Source organism: Artibeus jamaicensis, unplaced genomic scaffold (assembly GCF_021234435.1).
Source record: "Artibeus jamaicensis isolate MK-2021 breed Jamaican fruit bat unplaced genomic scaffold, CSHL_Jam_final contig_851, whole genome shotgun sequence".
In the NCBI taxonomy this organism is placed as follows: Eukaryota; Metazoa; Chordata; class Mammalia; order Chiroptera; family Phyllostomidae; genus Artibeus; species Artibeus jamaicensis.
The window spans coordinates 16,062,467-16,090,235 of NW_026521986.1; the positions used below are offsets into that span (position 1 = coordinate 16,062,467).

The 27,769-nt window shown below is 43.8% G+C and overlaps 1 protein-coding gene and 1 long non-coding RNA gene across 5 annotated transcripts in view; one reads left to right on the forward strand and one right to left on the reverse strand.

Annotated features, from left to right (window-relative positions):
- Positions 1-2,445: 2,445 nt before the first annotated feature.
- On the reverse strand, positions 2,446-12,721 carry LOC128628580 (uncharacterized). 2 transcript variants are annotated; one of them, XR_008393001.1, is made up of 3 exons: positions 12,568-12,721; positions 3,552-3,799; positions 2,446-3,401 (listed from the first exon to the last, which is right to left on the reverse strand). It is a non-coding gene; the product is annotated as an uncharacterized LOC128628580 (long non-coding RNA). The 2 variants fall into 2 exon arrangements; XR_008393000.1 differs by lacking the exon at positions 12,568-12,721 and adding an exon at positions 4,062-4,146.
- ADCK1 (aarF domain containing kinase 1) overlaps positions 12,522-27,769 on the forward strand; it is a 111,991-nt gene continuing 96,743 nt past the window's right edge. Inside the window, exons 1-3 of one of the 3 annotated variants that reach the window (XM_037145271.2) lie at positions 12,522-12,612; positions 20,413-20,558; positions 22,747-22,830. In XM_037145271.2, coding sequence (XP_037001166.2) covers positions 20,424-20,558; positions 22,747-22,830 — 219 coding nt within the window. In that variant the 5' untranslated portion in view covers positions 12,522-12,612; positions 20,413-20,423. Of the gene's footprint in view, positions 12,613-20,412; positions 20,559-22,388; positions 22,468-22,746; positions 22,831-27,769 lie in introns of those variants that run through there. The other 2 variants (XM_053673287.1, XM_053673286.1) reach the window with 2 other exon arrangements.

Sequence of the window (27,769 nt, forward strand, 5' to 3'; positions counted from 1 at the left end):
CCTTCTGGTCTGCTCCTTTGATTTGAGTCCCAGTTTCCTTCCCATCACTATTGGTTCCCTGTACTTTTTCTTTTATTTTACTTAGCATATCCTTCATTTTTTCATATAATTTTTGACCAAAATCAACCAATTCTGTGAGCATCCTGATTACCAATGTTTTGAACTGTACATATGATAGGTTGGCTATCTCTTCATCACTTAGTTGTATTTTTTCTAGATCTTTGATCTGTTCTTTCATTTGGGCAATTTTTTTTTTTTTTTTTTTTGGTCTCAGCGCAACTGTTACTATTAAGGGACGGAGCCTTAGATGTTCACCAGGGCAGGGCAACCCATGTTGCTGCATTGTGATGCTGTATGTGGCAGAGGGGTCTAAGAGGGAACAATGGCGCTTGCACTGCTCTCTGCCAGTTTTCAGTCACTTCCCCTGATATCCACAAGCAATTTGGGCTCTTCTGATGCTGATTCCAAGATGGGTGGTTTTGTGTATGTCCTAGGACCCTGTGGGTCTCTCCAGTGATGGGAGTTTCTCCTGCTGCCATCTAAACCCCCACTGGTGTTTTCAATCAGAGGTTTGAGGCTTTATTTCCCCGAGCTGGAGCCCTGGGTTGTATGGTCTGTCTCGCTTCCCAGTTGCTCCCCCTGGTTTATCTGCATGTGAATGTGGGACTACTTGCTCCACAATCTGCCACCTCACTGGGTCCACCAGCTGCTGCATTGCCGTGAGTCCTCTCCACCCATTTCCACCCCTCTTACTGGTCTGGATGAATGCTTCTTCTTTAACTCCTTGGTTGTTAGACTTCCAGTTCTGGTTGTTTTTGGTTTTAAATGGTTGTTGTCCTTCTTTTGGTTGTGTGAGGAGGCTCAGTGTGTCTACCTACATGTCCATCTTGACCAGAAGAAAGCAAACTTATGAATCTTTTTCTATTATGGTTAGTGCTTTTTTGTTTCTTGATTAAGAAATTCTTCCCTCTTCCAAGGTCTTGAATATACTTTCCTGTATTATCTTGTAAAGTTTTAAAGTTTTTCCTTTTACATTTAGGTTAAGTTAACCTGGAATAGACTACTGTGTAAGAGGTGAGATAGGTGTGTAATTTCACTTTTTCCTAGGTGGATGCTCGATTTAATCAGCACCATTCATTAAAAAGTCTTTCCTTTCTCACTGATCTGCAAGACACCTATTTCACGTAGCAATTATCTTTATGTGTAACTCTGTTTGGGGCTTCTTCATTCTGTTCCTCTTACAGCAATTCTCCCTACCCTGTTCTCCTGATTCAATAATGTGTTTTGTCCAGCTCCTTTACTTTGAAAATCAGCTTATCAATTTCCACTAAATAACAAACAAACAAGCAAAGCAGTTTTCCCAATCAGTATACATCTCAGGATCTAATTGAAGGGTAGTAGGCAGGGACTCTTTCTATTCTACCTGGAAGTAAATGAAGAAGAATGTAGACTAGGTTGCTGTTGAAAGTTATCCTATTCTAGGGACATGAGTATGAAAATAACAGTCAGAGAAGAGCAGCGCCCAGGGAATGACTGAGAGGAACAGAGTCAGACCATGTCTTCTGATTTTCTTTTACCTCTGAGAACTGCAGCTCTGTCAGTTTGACTTGGTGTTTCTCTTACTTGCAATCAAAAGCATACTTAAGTGATCTTAGAGATAGACTGGATTGGAGAAACAAGTAAAAAGGCCTCTTCATGAAAGGAAATAGCTATTCCCAGAACTATAAATTTCATTTTGAAAGGGAATAAGTAATGATAATGATAATGATGGTAGTTATAGCTAATGTTTACTAAGCCAGGCACTGTGCTATGAAATGTACAGATAATATATATTACTACACTTATTATCTTATTCAGTGGCCATGACCTCCCAATATTGTTCTTTTCTTAGACCCAGAGATGTTAAGTAAGTCTCATGATGTCACACAGCTAACAGGATTAGAGATAGGTCTATCTGATTCCAATACACTTTTCAACTGACTTAGAATTCTTTTTTAAGTAGGAAAAATTAAATGCTTCTGAAAGAGTAAGAGTAAGGTTTTGGAAAAGGGGAATTCTGCCTCACTACTAGTAGGAGCATAAATGAATATAACCTTTCTACAGAGCCATTTGACATTATGTATTAAAATGTTTTAATTCTGAAAATATTTATATTCTTTTAATTAATAACTCTATTTTAAAAAATACATATTTCTCCAAAATAAAGCTTTTCAAGGATGCTTATAGCAGCAAAATTTTTAGCAGCAAAAATAGCTTTGATTAAATATATGCTAGGAACTAAAATACTAATGCAACTATTAAGAAAAATGTTTTAGAATTTTTAATGACAAGGAAAATATACTGTCTTAAGTGAGAAAATCAAATAGAAAACAATACTCACAGCAGGATTTCTAATACATATTATTTAAAAGGCTAGAAGGATATATTGTGAAATGATAGTAGTGATTATCTCTGCAGGGTGGGATTATGGATAATTTATATCTTCTTCTTGTACTTCTTTGAAATCTTCAAGTTTTAGCCATGAGTTTGCAGAACATTTTATTTGTGAAAATTTCAAACGTGTCAAAGGTAGAGAGAACAGAAAAATGAACCCGATGAATTCATCACTTTAACAAATTTCCACAGAGAGCCAATCCTGTCCATCTTACCCTTTCCTACTCCCTTCCCCAGATTATTTTGGAAGAAATCTCAAACGTCATATCTCATTTGATGTAAAAATGTTAGCATGTGTCTCTAAAATATGAAGACTCCATTTAAAAAAACCACAACCACAGTACCATTATCACACCTAAATTTAAAGAATAATTAATTCCTTAATAGCATAATATCATCAAAGATCCAATCACTATTGGCATTTCCCTGATTATCTTAATGTTTTTGTGTTTTATATATATTTTTATGTGGTTTTGGTTTTGCTTTTTGATCCAAATAAGTTTTACCTATTGTGATTTATTGATAGGTCTCATTTCTCTTTTACTTATAGGTCTCCATCCATCTAATTTTTTCCATGCAATATTTTATTGAAGAGACTAGGTCATTTGCCTGTAGGGTTTTCCACAGGCTTGATTTTATCTTTGTGATGCTATCCCTCCTCTGTCATCTCCTGTAAATTCTTCATTAGATGTAGAGACTTGATCAGATTAAGGGCTTTGTTTGCCTTGCTTTTGAGGTGGGGTATGGGAGAGATAAAGCAACTTCAGAGATGGTGGTGTTTACTTCAATCCAGAAGATTCAAAGTCTGGTGGTCTTTGTTAGGATTATATTGGCCAGTTATGATCATTGCTTCATCCATAAATCATTAGGAATAACAACTGGGTGATATTCTATTATTCCTTTTCCATTTATGAGCTGGAATACTTCTGTAAAAGAGATTCTTCCCTTCATCAATGATTTGATTACCACTGGGAACAGAAAACAAAGAGAGAATAAATGCCTGTTTCTTTTTTCTTGAATGATTAGTTTTTAAAATAATTAGGTGGTTTCCTGGCACTCTTCAGAAGTGACTTAGTTTTTTTTTGAGTATCATTATAAACTCACAGAGTTAAACATACCTGATGTGCTTTAATCCATTGATGTTTTTAGCTGGTTGATGATGAAATTTTCCCACTTTTAGCAAGTTAGAGGCTCTTTGTGTTGACTTTTGAGTCCTTCTGACCCAACTCCAGTAGGCTTTCATAACTTCTGTGCTTTGTGTTATGACAAGATTTTCCAAGATCATCATCTTAATTTCCAACTTCAGATGTGGAATGAATCATTTCTCTAAGTATCCCCATTTTCTCTTAGTAGGACAATCTGTGCACTAGGAGGTAGTAAATAACTGATGTTATAAAGGAACAACAGACACTGGATGAAGAACAGCAGTTAAAAATAGGTAGAACTATAAAAGTGTTATAGCCCAAGACCCCTTCAGAGACAGGGACATAGTCCCATATAACTCAACACAAATGTCACCCATTCAGCAAACTTACTTTACAAAGATGTGTAACACTTTCAAAAGGTATATGTGCATGAATAAGTCATCGTTACCTCGAAAATGAATGTCAATAGAATCCTTCGCTCACCTTAACAGTAGTTCTTAGCTTATGGTACAGAGAAGAATCATTTAGGGAACATGTCAAAATATAGATTTCTGGATTTTGACAACTTCCCGCTCCAGACTGTCTGAATCTGAAAATAAAATTTGTGTTTTAATAAGGCTTAGAATTTGTATTTTAATAAGATTTCCAAGTGGTTTTGAAGAAGGTGGTCCTGCCAACTACCCTCTGAGGTACATTGCCAGATAGATATGTAGATAGACAAAGTAGGGGAGGAGGGGATATGCCTCAAAAGAGCGGACCTTGGAGCATACTTCTGATAACTAAAGCACATTTAAAAATCTTAGTGATTCTATTTTTCTGATTTGAAAAAGATTTTATTCTCTTTGGAAAATAATTTAAAATTTATTGACTTTTAGTGTGTGTGTGAGAGAGAGGCAACAAATCATTGTTGTTTCACTTACTTATGCATTCATTGGTTGCTTCTTGCGTGTGCCTTGACTGGAGATTGAACCTGCAACCTTAGCATATTGGGATGATGCTCTAACCAACTTAGCTACCTGACTAGGGCTCCTGTGGAAAAAATTTTAAATAATGAGAAAGCAAACAGAAGAAAATAAAAACCACCTGCATCCTCTTACCCAGAGACAATGTTCATTACATCAATATATATACTTCCAGACTTCTAAAGGGCATATCAATTGATCAATTGCTGTGTGTGTGTGTGTGTGTGTGTGTGTGTGTGTGTGTGTGCGCCAGCAGACATCATCAGTGACTTGCTTGGAGTCTCTGAGCTAGCAAGTGGGAGAGTCCACACTGCAACCCAACTACTGGATCCTGAACTTCGTTATACTCATGGACAGAGGAGATTTTCCCCAGCCCCCAACCCCAGCATTGCTTTAGACATAGGTCTACAGAGTTCTTAGCAGGGCAGCGATATCATCTTAATTATATCAGTATCCTGAAAACAAGGTCTGGTGCTTAATAGTAGCTCAGTACCTGGAGCATTGTAGATACCCAGTAACTGTTCCCTCCAGTCGGGATAACTAGGTCTCCATGGCCTCTCACGAAGCTGAGTTGCAGGTGCCCTTGATTTCCCAACACTGACCTGGTATTCTCCCAAAGAAACAGTTTTGTAGCATCCTGGTGTTCAAGAAACAGAATACCTTCCTGAAAGCCTGATGTGGGAATGTGGGAGGGTATGACTATCTAGATATTTCCTGATGAAACTCCCTTCAGTCCTGTCAGTTCTCTGGAAAATGGGGCAGCTGAGTGATGGGGGTCCTGGTCTGGCAAAGGGGACCCAGGCAGATCTCTGTGTGTACCACACCACCTAAAATGATCCAGTGTGCCACCAGGGGCACTTGTGCCATAGTTTAGAAAGTCCCCATGTATACATTGGCATTGTGGATGTAGTGTTTTAGGTGGTCCTTTGTGGGATGTCTTTGAAGGGGTAGATTCTGGAGGAAGGGGGCCTGGATGGAAGTCTATGGAAAAGTCTAGAGATGAATGTATGGGGAGCTTGACAATGTTCATGGTGATAGGAATGTGGAGAAAGGGAAAGATGGGAGGGGTGTATAGAAGAAGGTGTTGATAGGCTGAGTTAGCTAGTGATGAGTGAACTGAGAAGAATGAAAAGGAGGACCTGAATTTGGACCTAGGGGCCCAGGAAGAATAGCAGTGCCTGGGCAGGCACAGAGATTCAGGGCCAGGACGCTGGCTTGGTCCTTCTGGGAAAACCAAGAGAGCAATTCTCTATCACTAATCTTTGTGGGAATATCCTCTCCTTTGCTTTTGTCTAGAATATCTCTTATTAAAGATAAGAATTTGCTCTACATCAGATTTTAGCAAAAGAGGCACGATAGGTGGATGGCAAAGTCCACGTGCCTCCTCTTCCTACAGAAATGCCAACTCACCTGCCTGCCCCATCAGCAGAGTGACCGGGGTTTCTGCCAGCAGCTCTCAGAGGAAGCTGTAAGACCCTTTCCTCTTTCAAGATCAAATTAACCCTTGACATGAGCCACATTGCCCTTTTTTTCTGATGAGAGGGTGCTTAGTGCCTCCTCTGCCCTCCTTTCCTGGCTTCAGAAGGGTGGTGTGAGAGTTAATTGCTCAAGAAAACTAAAAAAGACACAAAGATCCCAGTCTCCATCTCGTGCAAGCCAAGACCTTTTTTGGGTGTAGAGGGTCAGTGCAGACAAAGGCGCTCTGATCACTCTCGATGGTTTCTCGCTCTAATTATAGAAAGTATTTAGCTATTGTTCTCTAATTGCTTGCTGCAGTTGGGTTTGGGCATTGTCTTTTTTTTTTTTTTAAGCCTGGTTTCTGATGAGTTGTTCTTTTTTCTTGTTTTAATTCCTTGGTCTGTTGCCATTCCAGCCCCTGGCTGTTCCACTGGAGAAATGAAGGAGGTGGTGCGTATTTCTGGAGAAGCCACCTTCCCTCACTTAGTTGTTTTAATGGCTTCCCCTCTCTTCCTCTTACATACCTAACAGAGAGGAAGAGAATTAACATTTATGGAGAATCCATCTGGTATGTCTCAGCCATGGTGCTAGCGTGAGCTAGCGTAGGCTGTCTTTCTCAATCCTTGCAGCAACCCTGAGAGGTACATACTATTACACCCAATTTATAGGTGAGGAATCTAAAGCACAGGAAGGTCTCACAGCCGGAAGTAGCTGACCTAGGATTTAAACCCAGTGAATTAGAGCCAAGATCCAAACCCAGGTTTTTCTGACTCATGTTGCCTCTCTCAAGAGAGCCTGAGAGCTTTTATAGACTTTGGTATTGATACTCTGGCCACTATGGGAGATTTGGGGACTCCTGCTCCCTCACCCTGAAAGTGCCTATTTCTAGGTTCTCTGCTGCAGGTCTGGGATTCCTGTGTTGGTTCATGACAGGTGGAGAGATTTTCAGTATAATGGTAGCAATAACAAGGAGGAAAGCCATCTCCCCACCAGGGTCCTACAGGAAACAGCTGGCATGTTCAAGGGTTTCAATACAGAATGGATGGACTGTGTGGAAGAGCTATGGGCAGCTAAGGGGATGAACAAGTGGTAGGGAAGCAGCTGGGCACTAACATAGCAGGAAGCCATTAGCACCTCTAGGTCTAAAGGGGTGACCATGTGGCAATGGTGTTCCTGAGCCCAGCAAGAAGCTGGGACTAGGGCAGATGTAGCCCGACTGGAGCTGTGGCTGGAGAGGAACCCATCCCCTGCTGCAATGCAGACAGGAAGGGCAGGTCACAGGAATATGTGTGTGTGTGTGTGTGTGTGTGTGTGTGTGTGTGTGAACAAACACAGATACTTTTCTCCTTTGGTCTCCTGTCTCCTGCTCATGGTCAAACCCAAATAGAAGACAGATGGCAGAGAAGCCCTGGGGAAGCAAGCAGTCTGGCCAGCGTCCTGGGGCACAGGGCAGGCACAGAAGAGTGCAGAAAGCACTCGGGGAGGGTACACAGGATACTCAGCATGGGGATTTCTCACGTGTGCCCTCTGCATCGATCCTAGGAGGTAGGCACTGCTTACGTAAGCAAAGAATCAGGGAACGTGAGAGTTGGAAGAGCCCTCTGAGTTCTGCCTGTAAACTTCCTCTACTTTGCACAAGAGGATCCTAAGTCACAGGGAGGGTAACTGACTGGTAGGTCCCAGGTCCAAGGCTGGCAACCAGTAGCATAGGCAGGACTAGAATCCACTTGCCTAATTCCCAGTTCATCCTGCCTCCTAATCTGAATGCTGATGTCAATTAATGGTTGGCAATAAAAGATCAGTGCTGAGCCAGCTTCCCTATTTTCTCTTAAAACTGCTCGAAGACTTCAGGGCACAGTTTACTTGGGTTCTAGATACTTGCCTCCAATGACTCTCTCTCTAAATATTTCTATGAACAGAGTGGGCTGCCCAGTGCAGAATGCGGGCTCTGGGATCAGAATCATCGGGTACAACCCCAGCTTTGCCCTTAAGGAGTGATCTTGGGTAAGTTACTTAACCCTCTGTGCCTTTGTTTGCTCACTATAAAATGGAGATAATAAAGATATCTCTGAGGATTATATGAGAAAATATATTTAAAGCCCTTAAACAACAAATACTTGATAAATGATAGCATATGTATTTATTTATTTGCATAGAAATGTATATGGAATATATATATATCTAATAAATTGATTTAGAATTCTGGCTATGAATTCATATGGTTTTTATTCCTTACTAAGAGACATCAGCTGTTTTCCACAAAGAGTTTTCCTCTCCCTTATGGCAGTTAGGAAAACTTAAGGATATATCAGTTATAGCTCAATGAATCTGAAAAAAAAAAAAAAAAAGAAGAGGAAAAAAACTTTCCTTTGGCTTGGTTAATGTGCCTTTTGCAAGATTCTTCAGCCAGGCAGAGGCAGATAAGAATTCCCTGTTGTCCATGTTACTTTTTTTAGCTCCCAGGTTGCAAATTAAGTCCAGATAACTCACCTTGATTTATATCCTTCCAATTATTAAAAAAAATTCCCTTTAACCTTTCATCAAGCCAGGCCAGCCTGACCACCTCATGGAGCAGGCCAAGCAAGTTCCCATGTCATGGTTATTGAAACCTGGAAGTGTCCAGGGCCAGCAGCCCCCGACTTCTGCTTTTCCACCCCAGCACACAAATGTATACACACCAATCCCCTGACAAATGATAAATGGCCCTTTGGGGGTAGCAGGACCCTGACCTTCCCGCCCTAAGTCTGGGCTTGACTGCTTCTGTCCTGCTGGGACATTCTCTGTCCTGGGAAGGTGTTAGTTAATTCAAGCTTCCTGGTCTCCAGCTCATGTTTCCTTTTGCTACCACTTCTATGGATACAGCCCCTGTAGGGTGTTGCCCACCTTTGGATGCTGTTAGCACCAAATGCAACTTTCCTGCTTCCCTTACCAGAGGCCTCCAGCTTCTCCCTCCTGCATGGAACACAGTTTCTTTATCACTTCGTCTGCAAGAGTCTTTTCTCTTTGCCTTAAGGAAGAACCTTGTATTTTGGGTTCTTTTGCTTTTCCTCTGGTTGACTGCTATGTGATGCTTTACCCCAGATGGTCCACTTCTAGGACAAGATATACAGCATCCTGCATGAAATCCTCTCTTGGATAGTATTCCTAATACTCAATTTACCAACCCCAGTCTTTGCTGCCCCAGAAACAGAACTGAGACCCTGGAAGATTCTGAAAAAAGATGGTTGCTTCCTCTTATGTCTTTGGTTGCTCAGTGCATTTTCTATTAGGCTCTCTGGTTGTATCCCATCTCAATTTAAAACATATTTCTCAAATACACCAAACTCTTTTTCATTCCAGGGCCTTTGCACTTGTTATTCCTTCTGCTTGGAACATACTTCCTTGTTTTCCCCATGGCTGACTTCTTCATACATCAGGTTATAGCATCCTCAGAGAGGCCTTGTCTGACTACTCTGTTCAGGTGTTCTTTACCACACTCCCCTGATCCTTTCCTTCACAGGGTTTATCATATCATGCAACTATGCTGTTATTTCTTTGCTTGTCTATTGTCTGTCTCCTCCTGCCCCACCCAGATGACACTCTACAAGGGCTGGGACCTTGACTGTTTTGTTCACTTGTTATATCCTCTGTGGTTTTACATTATCTACTTTTACTTTAAATATCTTTGTCTTTTACTGTATTCAGCCATATCTTTATGCTTTTTTTTAATATGGCTTGTCCTGTACCTGAGCTGCTCCTCAATACCCTTCTCCTGGGGAGCCCCTATTCAACCTTTAATTCCCAGCCTACAGGTCAGTTCTTAATTTATGGAGCACTTCAAATTCTCCTGGGCAAAATTAAGTCTTTCTTCTTTGTGTTCCTACACTGCTTTGTTCATACCTCTATCTTAACACTTCTGCCACCACTTGGAAATTATTAACTTTCTAATGTTAATATCTATATATTGCAAACTGAAGGTGGTGGAGGCTATATTATGTAATTCTATGCTACTGCTATCTTTGTATTGCAAATGTCTTCTCCCAGTTTGTGGCTTGTCTTTTTCTTCATGCCTTTTGATGAAGAGAAGTTTTTGAACTTAAGGTAGTCCAAATTTGTCAAAGTTTATACTACTTGGAGGTTGTAGAATGTTTTCCTTAATTTTCTTTCAAAAGTTCTGATTTCGCTTTTTCCCTTTAAAGTCTTTAATCTACCTGGAATTAAGTTCTGTGTGCGGGTGAGTTAGGAATCTAACAGATAACTACCTGCTCCAGCTTATGCAAGGTCTGTCCAGAAAAAGTCCGGCCATTGTTAATATAATGAGAACAGTTTGTGTGACATCGATGTCACCTGGCAGCCGAGGAGAGGGGACTAGAATGTGAATGTGTGAACAATGACAACTTCACTGTATAAGTGCTACATTCAAAATGACTGAACAAGTAGACCAATGAATCTTCATCAAATTTTGCATTGAGCTTGAACATTCCTCCGTGGAAACTAATTGGATAACTCAGAAGGCTTTGGGGGACAATGCAGTGAGTGCAGTGCAAATAAAAAGTGTTGCACAAATGCTTCCAGGATTGGCAGCTTCATCACAACAACACACCCACTCATGCATCACATCTCCCGCAGTGTTTTTTTGTTAAAACATCTGACTCCATGTGACTCTGCTCCCCTACAGCCCAGATTTGGCTCCCTGTGACTTCTGGTTTTTCCCAAAACGAAAATCACCTTTGAAAGGGAAGAGATTTCAGACTGTTGATAATATGATGGGGCAGCTGGTGGAGATTCTGACAAAGGATTTTGCAGAGTGTTTTGAACAGTGGAAGAGACACTGGGAGGACTGTGTGAGGTCCCAAGGTGCCTACTTTGAAGGGGACTGAAGTGTCATTGTTTTATGCACAATGTTTCTTGTATCTTCTTCAGTAAGTGCTTCTATTTTTCAGAGTATATGGCTGGATACTTTCTGGACAGACCTCATGTACTGAACAGGTTATCTTCCTCCATTGCTTTGTAATGCCTGCTCTGTCATATCAAGATTCCGAACATGGCAGGACCTGTTCCTGGGCTCTTGAGGCTGCTTCATTCTCCCCTTCTGTTTATCCTCATACTAATACCACATGTCTTAATTTTTATAGTTTTATAATAAATGGATATATATGGAAGGCTAAGTCTTTGAAACATGTTACTTTTCCTCTAGAGTATTTTGGCCATACTTTGCCCTTTGTTTTGACATGTAAATTTTAGATTACCTTGTGAAGGTCCAAAAAAAGTCCTGTTGAAAATTTAGTTGCATTGAATTGATAGATGAAGCCCACCTCCAATTCTGTTCCCCCAGAAAGTAGCTCAAGAGATGTTTGTAGAGTGAACGAACATCTGATGAATGTCTCTAAAGTACATCTCATGAACATTCAATAGCAGTCAGTGAATGAATAAATGGGGCCAAAGATAATTAAGATGAATCAGCACATTCTTACTATTTAGCAGCTGCAAGTAAATTGCAAATAAATTTCTTCCTCACCTACTTGTCCTAACACCTTATTTAAAATACACGACCTGTTACGGAAGATATATGAAAATTTATGTTAACCAATGAAATAAACTTCTTGATTAAACAACATATAATGAACAATGCTTCGCTCCTAATCGGGGATACAGGATGTGTGCCTCAAATCAGAGGCTGGGCCCTGGCTGGGGTGGCTCAGTTGGTTGGAGCATGGTCCTGTACACCAGAAGGTTCCAGGTTCGGTTCCCAGTCAGGGCACATAGTAGGTTGTGGGTTTGCTACCTAGTCAGAGCATGTATGGGAGGTAACTGATTAATATTTCTCTGTCTCTCTAAAAATCAGTAAAAACATCCTGAGGTGAGGATTAAAAAAAAAACAAAAAACAAAAGGTCTGGGGTTGTCACGCCTGCCATAAATGCTAACAGTCCTTTTGCACATATTACAGGAACTGGCTTCTGGAACGTAGGCTGACTCCAGCAACTGGCGCCTCATTCTGGCAGACCTGCTGACTCGCAACCATAAAAAGGGGACCTCTGCTTGGTTAGTTTGGAGATAATCATCGGAATGGACTGTGTCGACTTACGCTAGAGAACTTTCAACCCTCCTCCCACAATCTCTTTGTTCTGCTTTCCCTCTCCCTCCTGATAAAAACCCTAGCCTGCACTAAGATGTAAAATGGGCTTGGGGCACTTGAATAAACCGCTTTCCTTCTCCCCAGCACCTGTCTCATGAGACTGGCTTTCGTTGAGGAAGGCAGCTGAACCTGCGTTTGGTTAAAAACCCGCAACTCCATCCTCTACTGAACACTTTCCTAATTGGAAAGCCTTTTGACAGACAAATCTTCAGGAAGATTCTGTGTCCGCAGCCTCAGCAAAGAAGCAAGGCGATCTGATAGGTAAAGTATCTGCGAGCCCTCTGCCTTCCCCAGTTCAGCGGTCAGGCGGGACCTCACGGTTCTTTGTCCCGAGTCCCTATGGCCTAGGGAACCAAAAGAACTACAAATCCCAGCAGGCCGCGCGGCGCCCCCGGCCTAACCAAACGCACACCAGGGGTGGAGGAGAGCGACACTGCCTGAAAACTCCGTTACCTGCGGCTGCGGGAGGCCGGGCACGGAAGCTGGGTTGCCCTCTGGGTGAGTAGGGCGGCCACTCGGAGGCGGGAGCAGAGCCGGGGGCCCCCAGGGTATCACGGCGCGAGGAACTTGGGGCAGCCAGTGTGGACGCACCGGGCGCCACCCCTGCTGGGGCTACAGCAGCCACCTCGGGGGCAGGAAGAGGCCCCAGCCAGTGACCTTGTCACCCCGGGGCGCTGGCGCGCTTGGCTTGGGTGACTGGAAGCACCCTGCCTTCTCTGCGGAGACTCTGCAGTCTGGCTTACCTGGGGGCTGAAGCGCGAACTGGCTGTTTAGGTGGCTCAGTCTTGCTTGTAGGCAGAGCTGAGCTGGAGGAGGGCAGCAGGTGGCTCACCCAGACGTCCTCACCTCCAGGTAGTCTGGGAGCGCCAAGACTCAGGCAGCTGGGGCAGGAGCGTTTCCTGAACAAGAGCAGGGGCAACGCAGCGACCTCGGCCCTCGCAGCTGGACGTACAGCGTTTGCCGGAGCGCTCCTTACTTCCAGCACCTTAGCCCTGCGCTTTCGCTTTTTGGTCCCACAATGAATGAGTGCCCACGACAGCCAGTGTCTGGAGAGCAGCCTTTGAAAGACATCTAATACAGCTCTCTTCCCAGCTTAAGTGGCATTTACTTTTGACAAGGAAGTCATTCAATTCAATGAGTATTTATTGATTACTTTCATGATGCTTGGCACTTCGTGGGTGCTCCAGAAATGTTTGCCCAGCTGAAAGTGAATTAGAGTTTATCTGTGCCCTCACTCGTTTTCTCTAAGCATTTTCTCATTGCAGTGTTTTTCACATGTAGTGTGCATAGCAATCACCCAGAAGGCTGTTATAACACAGTGCTGGACCCTGTCACCAAAGTTTCTGATTCAGTGTCGGCCTGGAGCAAGAATTTGCATCCCTTAGAAGGTGGGGTGTTGCTGGTCGGGGGACTTATTTTCAACTTCTACTGTTGTATCATAAGAAATTCTAAGACCTTAAAGCTCCAACTCTTTATACTTGGTTATGGGCCTTTCCGTCCTTGTTTGCTGGTTTGATTTTGATATTATAGTAAACATGCGTGTTACTTTGTACATTGTTAATTCCCCCCACATTACCTTACAGACAAATTTTAATGTAGTTTATTTTATACTTCCTGGAATACATCATATTCTATCTTATTGTGTCATAACGGGCTTGGCTACTTCTCAGCAGCCCTTAGGGATGCAAGGCTTGACCTCTGCTCAGAGAGTGCCTTTCATTTCTTTTTAATATACACATTTTCTTGTCAGACAAGGGACCTATAATATAAGAATAGTGCTTAATTCAGGCGCCCATTCCTTCCCTCTCCCATCCCCCTCAACTTACTGATTTACCTCCTGGGTTTAGATTTTCACACCAGAGGGATTCCAGTGACCCACCTCAGGGCCCAGCAGGCCACTTATTTAACTTTACCATGTGCTCTCTTGGTTGGAAAGACACACCTGTATTCAAGTTCAGGCTCCAACACTTACTAGCTTTTCTGCCAGGTTTCTTACGTTTTCTAAAACTCAACTTCCTTATCTGTAGAACAGGGCTCTAACAGTGTACCTGTCAGAGAGTATTGTGCAAGCTACAGGAGGTGTTTAAGCACTTGGCAGTCTACCTCTCCCGTTGCATTCTCATGCACTTAACCTCCTGCTGGCTCTTGGCACTTGGTTTGCCACTGTTCTGCCTGAGCCCCTCTTTCCCAGAATGGAGACTTTTTATTCCTTGCTTGGGCGAGATTTATTTTCCCTGTCTACTCTGGGACCTTGGCATCAGTCAGGGATTCCTTTATTTACTCAATATTGATTCAGCCACCTTCTGGGCATCAAACACTAGGAAGAGGAGTGTGGCCACATGAGGCTGCAACACTCTCAGGCAGGGGAGATTGTAAATCTGCTCAGGCCAACTGGAAGGTCCCTGGGCATTGACTCAGCATCTCTCCAGACTTGAGACACTATGGTATTGGCACCTTGTTTGATTTTTATCCACAACAGTAACCAGGTTTCCCTCAAAACCTGATTACTTGAAAGGTATGACTGGGTCTTTTCCAGTGTTGAGAGCAGCCCAGAAAAAAATAATGCTCATTTGTCTAATACTCTGTCTAGGAAATGGGAGGAGGCTGTGGTCATTTTACAGGATTAAAGCAATTAGAGCCTTTAGTGCCTTTCCTCTGGCTGTTCTCATCTGTGTACCAGGCAGGGCAAAGTGATTCCAGGCCTATTGTCCTGAAATGTGGCATCAAGAGGGGGCTGGGGATGGATGATAACTGAAAAGGTCTAGCCACTCACTGGCCCATGAATTGGAAGTGTTTGCTTCCGCATTTAGTTCTGTCCAGGGAATGGATATTTTAGTTGACCATCAACTTCCATTTGTAGAACTTTGCAGACTTTTCCTGTTGCTACATTTCATCCCCAGCTGGGGTGTTCCCTAACGGTCTTCCGAGATGGATTCCATTCTTACCATAGATTTGACAGTAACACAGCTCTCCTTCGTGTTTCACACAATCAGTTGTTTCTAGTGAGGTGATTTGGTTGCTCTGGTGACAGGGTATTGATTTCCAGGGCTCTGAGCAGCATCTTCCACATGCCTGGCATTGTTTGGGTGCAGTAAGTAGAGGGTCAGAAATCAAAGTCCCTGCCCACGGTGATTGAAGCAGTTAACCTGTGAACAGTGTTAAGAATGCTGGTGAACGGAGGTCTGTGAGTGCCTGTCAAGGAGGTCATGTGCCATAAAGAAAGGGGCCCGAACTCTCACTCCACCATTTATTAGCTGTCACCTGGGGCATATTACATGCCCTCTGTGCTCCTGGGATTGCTCACTTATACCTGGGCTGATGATGATATTTATCTCATCTCACTCACTTGTGTGGAATACCTAATAAGATAAGCAGTACAAAGGGCTTTGGAGAGGTTAGTTATTGCTAATATTATCATATGATTAGGTTTAGGGTCTTGATGGCACCAGAACACCCCCAACCCTCACCAAGTGTGTGCTTATTATGACAGGAAACTCAGGTGAAAGTCAAAAAGGCAAATAAATAGAAGAGGGCAGGTGATTCATTAGCAAAGGGTTTAATAATAAAAGGTGTTTTTCATGGACAGACATATTTCACAGCTGACAGGGTCTTTTAAAATACCCTGAAGGAAGCAACTCATTTGCATGTTAAAGGCTCACTGACACCCTATGGAAAACTCCAGCTCCAGTCTATTTAGACACAGTTTGGCTCCTATATCATCTGTTTTATGTTTTTCAATTTCCACCTCTTTTATTATTGAGGACATTTGCATGAAAACTGGGTCTTCAGAGTTGTGTCTGCTTCACCGCTTCCCCACCTGGAGGTTGTCTCAAGGCTAGAATGGCCCCATCGCCCACAGAGACAGACATAGAGGATGGTGAACTAGGAGATGGGATTCGGAGGAGGCAAGGGCTGGGATCTGGTGCTGGGAGTGACCAGAGGAGGATGGCTATCCAACTGTCAGCCTTGCTCTGTGATTCTCAGCTGGGGACCTATGTTGTTAGGTCCTCTGCACAGGCTCATGGGGTATCCTTTATTTGTTCATTGATATATTCATTCAGTAAATACTTTTGGAGCACCTCCTGTGACCCAAGCCAAGGTTTGGCAAACTATAGCTTGAGCACCAACTCTGGTCACATCCATTGTTTATCATTTAGACTGCTTTTTGCTTTGAGCTATGATGCAGTGTAGAATTGTTTGACATTATAGCCTGCAAACCCTATATTTTTGCAAAGCCAAACATATTTACTATGTATATGGCCCTTTAGAGATGTAGTCTGTTGACTCCTGTCCTAGGCAGGGGAACAGAAAGTGCAAAGGCTCTGAGGCCAGGAGGTGCCTGGCATGTTTGAGGAAAGGCAAGGAGGTCAGTGCCACTGGAGTGCAGTGAGCAAGCGGGCAGGGGCTGAGACTCTGGAGGAAGGTGGGCAGTTAGGTCAGGGCAGACCTAGTAAGTCATACCAAGACCTTGGGTCCTCATCTGAGGGAGGTGAGAGCCACTGGAGCGTTGAGAGCAGAAGAATGTTGGACCTAAGTGTCCATGCTTAGAATGGACTGGGCAAAAACAGACTCATTATTCATTCAATCATGTATTTTTATTAGCAGATTTACTTATTAGCAAATTGTGCCCTTTGTATCTAGTGGAAGAGGCAGATATAAGACCAGGTAATTAGAGATAAAAGCAGTGCCTGATAAGACCAGAGAGGAAGGAACAATGAATTCTGATTGGCTCCTTAAAGGCTTCATAGAGGGATGATGGGGGATTGAGTGTAGAGGGATATTTTGGGAGATGACATTGGAAAGGCGGGTTGGGCAGAGGATGTGGTGGGGGCCTTGAAGGCTGTGCTAGAGAATTTGGACTTTTTGGTAGGTGGAGGGGAGGTAGGAGTGAGGTGAATGTGTCTTGTGGGTTAGGATAGTGAAAACTCAAGTGGCACGGTGAAGGTTAGAGGGATGTGGGAAAGAGTTTGCAGTGGGGAATGGTTGAGTGGGTCAGGCAGGATGTGTTGGCCTTCTCCTCCTCCTTTATTAATTGTACAATGTTGTGCCAAACCCTGGACCCGGAGGTGCGAGGAGTTCTTGTACGTAAATTCTTCAGATTTTCAGAGAAGAAATTAGGAGTTGCATTACTGATAGTGTTAGGCGTTCTGTTAAAGCAGCATCTCACGGTGCTAATTCTCACGATGCTAATTCTCACAATGACCCTGTGAGGTAGGTACTGTCACGAGCTCCATTTTGTACTGGCTTGGCCAAAAGGTCTGTAATGCTTTTTCTGTAAAGTAACAGACACATTTTTCATTTTCACCAATAACTTAATTGATTTGTATACTTTGAGTGTGTTGGCTATCTCCCTCTATTGGCTCCTAGTGGGTAGAGGCCAGGGGTGCTGCTAAACATCTTCCAATGCATAAGACAGCCCCACAGCAAAGAATTATTTGGTCAAAATGTCAGTAGTACCAAAAAACTTCAGAAACCACTTCTGACATGTTCGATCACTCACAGCACCTTCTCCATACACTGCACGAGTCTCTTTTTGCATTTCAGTTGCGTTTTTACCTTTCTTTAAATAATGAAGCATAATATACTGAAAATGTTGTGTATGTTCTTCCATCTTCAATGCTAAAATGGTTGCACAAAAATTCACCAATTTTGATGTTTTTGACAAATGAATGCTGATATGACAGCTGTTACAATACAATCTAACAAAATTGTTTCAAATGAAGTTCAAGATAACTGAGCATTGTTGTCTTGAACTACCAGGGCATCGTATGGAAAAAGACTTTCCATCGTATGTAATAGACGTTTTGGCCAACCCAATAGATGATCACGTGGAGGCTCCAAGGGGCCATGACCTGCTCAAGGTCATGCAGCTGGTGAGCAGTAGAGCCAGGACTCTTTCTGGCTCATAGGCATTCCTTTTTTTTTTTTTTAAAGGATCAATTCCCTTTTTTAAAAAAAAACCCTTACCTCAGGATATACTTATTAATTTTAGAGAGAGAGGAGGGAAGGAAAGGAGGAAGAGAGAGGGACAGAGACAGAGAAACATTGATTGCTTGCCTCCCATACACACCATGACTGGGGATTGAACCTGTAACCTTTTGGTATATGGGACGATACTCCAACCAGCTGAGCCACTTGTTCAGGTCTCATACTACATTCTTAACATGGGGTTCTCTGCAGGCCCCACAAGGAAGGTGCCTGGATCACCTCTTATGGACCTTTTTTTATTGATGATCTTGAATAAGGAAGGTGTGAAAGGAGCTGAGGGCACTCTGTGCTTCCAGGTCTGATTGGGAATCTGTGCCTTGGAAGAAACAAAGTAGAGGGTGACCTGAGCATGCCGCCCTGCTGGACAGAAAGCACTGTAGACTGAGGGTGTGAGATCATGGTGAAAGGGTGGGATTAGGTGGGGGCCTGCTGGGAAGTCAGAAGTGGGGCATGCAGAGGTCTTCTGGGAGCTGACAGGCAGGGAGCAGTAAGGCCCTTGACCACAGCCTGGTGTTGGGTAAGGAAAGAATAACAGCAGTGGTAGTGGCAGTTGCTACTCTGTTCCTACTGTGCAGGTGGCACCTTGCCAAACATTTTGCATGATTTCTTCATTCCTCAACACCTGTCGAACAGGCACAGCTGTTATCGTCCCCATTTTACAAACCAAGTCACAGGATTCAGAGAGAACAGGTTGCCCCTGCTTACCCCGTTTGTAGGTGGCCTTGTCTGGACCCAAACCCAGGCCTGTCAGACTCCGGAGTGCACGTTCTCAACCACCAAGTGCCCCTGTCTGAAAGGAACTCTTGGCCTATTGAAATATTAGCAGAATGATATAGAGAAAGGGAAGTTTTTATAAGTAAAGGGAATATAAAGAAAATAAAGAGGATGCTATTATAGAAAGTGCTGAGTCCAGAAAGAGTCGAGAAAAGAGGGAGAAAGAAACAGAACAGGTAGGAAAAATAGGAAGCATAGAAGAAGATGGTAAAGCCAAATCTAAATCCATAAGTTATTATATTAAATGCAAACAGGAAAGAATCAACTGTGTGCTCTTTTAGAGAAACAGTATAAAATATAAGTCGAAAGTAAAAAATGAAAAAAGATATACTTGTGAATACTTAAAAAAATTCGTGGCTACATTATGAGGCATGAGTCAAAACAGAAAATGAAGATGAGGCTGTTTGTAGCAATAGTTTCCACACAAAGGGGAAATGGAGGCACAGAGCAGTGAGGGGATGGCCACAGACTGAGTCCAGAGCAGAAGATACAAGGTGACAACCCGAATGTTTCTGTACGTCTGTGTAAGGTTTGCCCCTGCAGGTGGCTTGGTGGTGCACGTCTCCTGGGGATACTTCTCCTTTGGGAGCTGCAGCTGTGGTCAAGGATGTTAGTCTGATATGGCATTCCCAGGAATTGAGGGGGAAGCAGCCCATCAAGTGCGTGGGCCCCAAAGAGCGACTAGGTGGCCACGTGGTGGACTGAGGCAGATCCAGGTAGGGTGGGAAAAGGTATCAGGCAGGCAGGAGCCCGCCTGGTCCTGCTGACTGTGAGTGTGGGTTCAGCCACACAGATCCAGTCGACAGGTGGACCCTGAAACCCTAACAGTAAAGCCCCTTGTAGTGCTGTGAGGGCTGTCATGGTGTTTGCACTCTAAGAGCCCACAGTCAAGACAAGGGCAAGTCTATTCTAAGCAAAAATCAGCCAAACATGGAGGGCTTACCTGGCTGCTCCTGACCAGCTGCCATTTTGGCTGTGGCCTGACCACTTCTGACCTGGGCATAGGGGGCTAATGACGCCTGTGTGTGCTTGGTGGTATAATGAGTCACAAGCAACCACTGTTGACCCGCTCCGCTGCTTTTCCTACCTAAAACGGCATCCCTCATCACACATTCATCACCTTTCCTCTTACCCTCTTTGATTTTCTTCTCAGCTGGCATTCTAATAAATTATATCTGTTTGTCTATGATCTATCATACCTTCTGAGTCTAAGTACCTCACGGGCAAGAACTTCGTTTGTTTTTTTCCCTTTGTCCCAGAACCCAGAGCAGTGCTTGGTGTTGCTAGAGGAAGACTGAGGTTGAAAGTTGGCTTGTGCTGGGTACTGTGCTAAGTATTTTATTCCCATGCTCTCATTTTATCCCAGTGACTTTTGAGATGGGCATACTTCCATTTTACAAATGCAGAAACTGAGGGGCAATGAGATTAAGGAAATGACCCAAGGTCGTACAGCCTGTTGCGTGGCAGAGCCCAGATTCGAATGCTGGTCTGCCTATGAAACTCACCCATGCCTCTTTCTCTACTTTCCCTCTGCAGGGCCTGGGGACATGGCCAGAAGGGCTCTCAAGCTCGCTTCGTGGACCAGCATGGCGCTTGCTGCCTCTGGCTTCTACCTCTATGGTAACAAGTACTTGGACCCTAATGACTTTGGCGCTGTCAGGGTGGGCAGAGCAGTTGCTACGGTAGGTTTTTTTCATTTGGGGCTGGAGAGGAACCGCACTATTATATACAGGTGTTCATGCATGTAGCAGATGGACATGCCAGACACATGCATGTGGAGATACATATGTACCCTTACATGTGCCAAGGTCCTGCTACACAGTTGCACAGGCATGGCTGTGTACCCTCACACACTGATCAATATTCCTGTGTGCACAACCTCTGCCGTCCTGTAGTTAGTGGGATTGCACAGGATCTCTGCTTTATTTTTTATTTTTTAAGACTATTTATTTATTTATTTTAGAGAGATGAGAAGGGAAAGAGAAAGAGAGGGAGCAAAACATTGATGTTTGAGAGAAACTTCAGTCAATTCCCCTTTGCATGTCCCAAATGGGGACCTGGCTGGCAACCCAGGCATGTGCTCTGAACAGGAGTCGAACTGGTGACCCTTCAGTTTGTGGGTCAGCGTCCGCCCCACTGATCTGTACCAGTCAGAGCTGGATCTCTGCTTTAAAGGCTTTCCATTTTAAGTTCCATAGCTTATTTTAGTCACAGATTGAGAGGGTGGTGCTCCTCAGCAAATACCTGGAAAGAAGACTTTGCTGCTTTGACTAAATTCTATCAGAAAGCTTGGTGTTTTTCTCTCTCTCTCTCACCAGCTGGTGTGAATGGTTCCTGCTGTGGGCTTATACCCAGAGCTTCTAGGCCTCAGAGGACTTTGGGGATCCCTGCCCATCCCTGAACTGACAGAGAATCTGAGTTGACTATGTGACCATTAATGGTTTTCTTCAGTGGCCCAGGCGGGTCATTCTGGTGTGACCATGTCCTCTTTGTGGAAAGCGGCTTTCCCAGACGAGCCTATTTAATTGTCCCCTTTGCTTGTGGGTAGGTCACCACATGCCTCATGCCTCTTTCCTCCTCTCTGTGCTGCAGGATGAACTCATCCTTTCTTCCCCCTGGTGAAGTACATTCTGATGCACAGTCTGTCCAGGTCGTTGTCCAACAGCTTCCTTACCACTAGGTGTTGTCGAGCCTTCTGCCTGGCTTAGCTCAGAGGGGAGGCCACTGTGGTGCCTGCCCTCTAGGGGGCGCTGAGGCAGAGAATCAAGACAGACAATAGATGAGCAGGCTGTGGATGATGAAATGATTTCCATGTTTACCAAGTGCTTTTTTGGGTCTAAAACTGTCTTATATGCTTTGAGGAGTGAAAACAAACTGTTCCACCTATACACGGCTCTGAAGGAGCTTCTGCTTGAGAAGTGCTCATGTGAATGGGTCGGAAAACAGTCTGAAGCTGTGTACAGGCTCAAGCTGGGTGACTCGGATGGACCACTGCTGTGGGCGGGACCTCAGATGCGAGAGTGAGCCCGTGGAAGGTTTTTACCAGTGCTTTATAAGTTAGCCATTAGGCTGTGCATATTTTGAAGGACATGGTTGTGGCCTTGGCTATCCTTCCGCACTGCTTAGTGACCTGGTCTTGCTCATGGTCGGTATTCAACAAGTACGTGTCAAATGAATTAAAGAAGCTTTGGAGGTACAAAGGAACAAACTCCTCTCAATATCGGCTTTGTAAGTCCCTTAATTTCTAGGGTCCTCCTTTGCTCAGCTCTAAAAGGGAAGGTTTGGGCTGGGCAATCCCCACAGTTCCTCCATGCCTGAGATTAACCAGTGTGTAGTCTGATTAACCAGGAGTTTTGGCCAGGGGACTGACAATAAAACCTTATGCTATTGGAGCAAACATAAACGTAAAATGATGTTTATTTGTGATACAGAGAGGTGGGAGAAGTTTATCCAACAGCACTCATTCAACCAGTATTTACTGAGCATTTACTGATATGATGATGAACAAACAGGAAGGACAAGCCCCTGTGCCCACAGAGGTGAAATTCTAGCAGAGGGGAGAGTCCATGTACAAGGAAACAAATGAGCAAGGTAATTTTGGATGGTGGTTTGTTATGATGGACAATTGAGAGTTCCTGGTGGGTGGGGCAACTTCAGATTGGAACTCTGCTGAAGTGGTATTTGTGCCGAGCTCTGAATGACAGGAAGCAGACAGCTAGGCTAAGAACTGGGTGCAGAGCATCTCAGGGGTGGGACTGCCCATTCCCCAAGATGTACCCACCTGTGTCAGGGGCCTGCAGCTTTAGTTCTTTGGCAGAGGAGAGATATTTGATGTCTGGGCACTAAGTTTTCCCCTTCCTTGGTTCTCAGACAGCTGTCATCAGTTACGACTATCTCACCTCCTTGAGGAGTGTCCCCTATGGCTCAGAGGAGTACTCGCAGCTTCAGTCCGAGGTAAGAGACCCATGGGACCCATCTGAGCCAGGCCAGGACTGAGTAAGTCCGGAAGTGGCTGCAAAGCTGGTACACTTCCTGTGTGCAGCAATATGGGGATTGAGGGTGGGGGTTGGGGAGGAAGGAGGGAAGGACCACCTCATTGGAGGTGCTTTAGCACCTATGGGCTCAGCTGGCAGGCTGACATCAAGCTGGATCCTGTGGTACCACGGCTGTGAACTGCAAGGTGTTGTCAGGGAGACTCCTGTGAGTTTCTGGGGAGCGCCAGTGTCTGGGATGATTCAGGAGGGACGAAGGCTCTGTTCCTGAGATAACTCAGCTGGCTTCCAAACTGCTTTGTCAGGCAGAACCCACCTGGAAGAGGTTAATTGCTTTCCGGTCCCCTGGAGGCTGCACTGGGGCCTCTTGCAGGCCTCGGAGTGGAGTGAAGCCATTGACCTCACACATTCCGTCCTCACTTGGAATAGGGCGGCTGATTTTGATGCTGTGACGAGATTTCCCAGAGAGTTAGGGCATCAAGCAAGAGGGCATTTTTGTTGATGCAAGTTGAGTTTGGGGTCAAATGTGGATACTTTTGGTTCCTCCAGGGAGAGGTTTGTGATAGATTTATGTGTCTTTGCCCAGCCTGGAATGCCCTTCGCCCCTTAGAAAATTCCAAGTCATCCTTCCACACTCAGCCCAAACACCGCCCTTCTCAATCATCCTTGGTGGGTGGAATAATTAATTTTTAAAAATTTATTTAAACTTTTCAATATGGACACTTTAGTCATGCATAGGAGTAGAGAGAATAGTATAACAATCCCCTATAGAACTGTTAGCCAGCTTCAGAAATTATCAATATTTTGCCAACCTTGTCTCATCTACTCCCCTCTTTATTTATTCCTTTGTTTATACTTATTCATTCATTCATTATTATTATTTGCTTAAATATTTAAAAGCAAATCTCAAGCTTTGTATTATTTCATGTGTAAGTACTTTAGTATGTATTTGTAATAGATAAGGACCTTTAAAAAAAAACTTAACCACAATACCAGGATGATACCTAACAAAATTAATAAAAAATTAATAATATCCCTTGGTAACTTCTAATAGTTAGTCCACATTTAAATCTCCCTTGTTTTACAAAAATGTATTTTTGAAGTTGGTTCATTCAAATATGGATCCAAACAAGGTACATGCAGGGTCCTGCAGAAGGAAGGCCTGCGTGAGTGTGGTTGGTAGTAATGATATGCGTGTAATAATCTATAGTTTTAATTTGAACATTTCACCTAAAATGTCATATGGTGTGCTCGAGTGTGATACTGTTCTTGTAATAAAAGATTTAGTAATAGTGGCAGTATTTGTGCCAGACCCTGTATATTGCATTTGGTTGATGTTTTCTAAATCTTTCTTTGCCCCCACCTCTCTCTCTTTTTTTAAAATTTTTTTGAGCTATGGCTTATTGAAGAAACCAGATCCTTTATCCCATAGAATTTTTCATATTCAAGATTTGGCCAGTTGCATCTTCAAAGTGTCATTTAATGGGAAGTAGATTTACATGGTACACAATTCAAAATATATAATATTTGAACATACAAAATGACTCTCCTATTCCTGTTCCTCAGGTACACACTTTTCCTGCCAAGTAATCATAATTTCCTGTGTATTATTTCAGAGATAGATTTCTATTTGAATTTAATCACTCTTATCTTCTTTATTCCTGCCACAAATGATAGTTGGTTACACGTGTTTCTGTTTAGATTATAAATTCTGTTCGATCAGGGATTAGATCTTTCTTTTTTACATCTTCTACCTCTAGCGATGATGCCTAGGGCTAAGTTGATTTGATGTCTGTTTCAATGCCAGGCTGTCCCCTGCTAGCTCCTTGCCTCAGTGAGACCCCAAAGAGTAAGGTTTGCAATCAGAAGACCTGAGTTTGTGCCTCAGCTCTGGGGAGGTCATTTAACCTTTTGTAGTCTCCATGGTCTGTAGGCTGGAAATGGTAATACCACTTACTAAGGATTGTTTTGTGAAATGTACATATAAAGCAGGTATCAAAAATAAATCTGACGTCTACTGGAAGGTATGTTCCCTGAGCACAGGGAATTAGTCTGTGTTGTGTATGTCCATGTCTGAAGCACCTACAACAGTACCCAGGTTTGTTGAATGAATGAATGAAATGTGAGTTTGTACAGGAGGATCTCACAGTCTGTGAGATTTAATGCCTCCCTGCATTTCTCTGCCCTCCTTCGCCCATCTAACTAGTGCTATGGGCCCTGGAACCCACCAGAGTGACATTCTGCAGAGAGGTCCAAGCCAGAGCACAGGGGCAGAGCAGGCAGGGGGACGGGTGCCATGGAGACAGTTATACCTCGTGTGTAAGTCATCCGAAAGGCCGTGGTGCCGTAGCTCCTGGAGGAGTTGATGGCTTTGGGGGATGAGTAAGGGAAGTGCAGCCTGGTGTTTGACAAGAGGGTAGCATGTGGTAGTTGGCATCAGATAACAGGGGTGTAGGCTTGTCCCGGACTTGTGCCTTGGAAGGAGAAGCTAGCTGGCGCTAAAGAGAATAAGTAAATACTGCAGGAGTGTGTTCTTCCATCAGAACACTCATCTGTTATCATCCAGGTGACTGATAAAGGAGTGAATGAAGGGTAAAACATAATCACCTCACCTGTCAGGCCAGCATCCCCAGGTCCCAGAGTATGCCAGAGCCAGGAGAGGAGCTTGGCCCGCAGTGACTCCTCGAGAAGCACATTCAAGGTTGGTGCCCAGGTGACTTCCATCAGTGACTCAGCTCCGCATTAGGAGGGGGTGGGAGCCAATGTGAAGGAGTGTTTCGTAGGGGTGCAGTGGCACTTTGCTGGGCAGTTGAGGGTATGGGGTGGGGCCCAGGTGGTTTGGAGAATGAGATCCCTGGCGCTCAGGATGCTTAAAAACAGACAATGTGTATGAACTGGCCTATCCGCAGGGCAGAAAGAAGTCATGGCTGAGGCAGACATTCACTCGGTGGGCTGGAGGATGTAGGACTGAGTTCATTTTGACCGAGGGGTTGGGGTATAGTGGACCTATGTTAATTCTACAGCTCAGGAACCATTCTCATTGAGAAGCAGCATCCTGACTTTCTTTTGGGGAACTGCTCATATCTCACTCCACCCTCAGCTCTAAGGGTGAGCATTCGACTTACTCAGGTCCATTCCTCTGGCCCTTAGAGATTGATTCAGGGAAGTCACCTTTGCCAGGCTGGTCAGTGAGCATCAGCTCCAGAACTTTTGGGGGTGTCCCCCACAGGACACTGTCTTTTCTGCTGGTTTGGCTGAGAGGATAGGATGTTTGTTGGTTTAGGGCTGCTGGTAGCCATTTTGCCACTAGGAGGGGAAAGCCCTTCTGTGAATGGAGCCCATATTGTGCAGCAATGTGTCCTTTGGGTCCCTAGATCTAGCCAAGGCTGACACTAGACCACAACCAGACTTTTCAGTTGTGTGTGTCAGGAAATCCTCTTTTTGCTTAAGATGGTTTGAGATCAGTTTTCTGTTACTTGCAACCAAATGTGTCCTGACACTCTGGGGAATCTTGGAAAACCAAGCTGGATCTTGAAGTACAATCAGGGTTTTGAAAGGTCACAGAAGGACTGGTAACTCAAAGGAAGAAATGAAATTCAGACATTCTAAGGCCTGAACAGGGTGAGGAGAGGTTTGAATGGTGCTGGGAAGAATTCAAGCCATTTTGGACCTAGATAGGATTTGAGCCATTTTTGGACCCGGGTAGAATTGGAGCTGTTTGGGTGGTGCTGGGTGCAGTTGGAGCCATTTTGGCTCCCAGCCCACCATGAAGCTTTCTGACCGGCGAGGTGGTGGCAGTGGTCTTTGCCCAGCTCAGCTTGTAAGAACAGAGATGAGAAACTTGACTTAATTAAAGTCTGGCTGATTTAATTCAGCTGGAGAAGCAACTCAGAAGCACAGGGTTTGCCTTGCTAGCTCCTTATATTTTTAATGAACATGTTTGTGATTTCTATTTTCCTTATTTCTACATTTATTAATTGGAATTCTTCTAGAAGGAAGAGGTATACCTTCTCTTTCAATTCTTTTAAAAATTTATTTATTTATTTATCTTTTTAGAGAGAGGGGAAGGGAAGGAGAAAGAGTGGGAGAGAAACATCAGTGAGTGGTTGCCTCTCATGTGTCCCCTACTGGGGATCTGGCCTGCAACCCAGGCATGTGCCCTGACTGGGAACCAAATGGGCAACCCTTTGCTTCATAGGCCCATGCTCAATCCACTGAGCCACACTAGCCAGGGCTCTTTCAGTTCTTTATGGAATTATTTTTATCACTATGAGCTCATGGATATTTATTTTATCTATGAGTTACAACCCAAAACAATGATTATTAATCTCGTTGCTTCAGTATTTCAGACTTTGGCCCTTGGGAGCTCCTTCAGGTTGTTTCCTGTGTGGGGTTTTTTTTTATATGCCTCATCATTTTTTGAATACTATCTTAACTTTTTAGTACCACAAGATGCCCCAGGCTCTCCTTATATTTTCCTTGCCCCAGCCTTGTAATCAATCACTTCTCCTTTTATTGGAGAATGATATTTATAAACCACGATGTGGATGCATATTGCTTTGTTTCTAGGCTCTCCCCGGAGACAGGGCCAGGAAATATATATGTATACTTATTCTTGCATACACACATCTACCTATCCATCTGTCCACCCTCCCACTCACTTACCCATCCATACATTAAAAACCATTAGTTCGTACTGATATCTTCAATTTCAGTCTAACATCACAGAGTTCATTTAACCTTCTCCCTTCCTTATATGTAACTTACTTCTCTGACAGTGAGACACCTGTCTCTTATTATCTATAATATATTAACTTATTTGTTCAACCCTATTGTATCCCAATGTAGTTAAGACCCCCCCCCAAAGGTACACAGAAGCAGGGACAGTGGCCTAAGGTGGG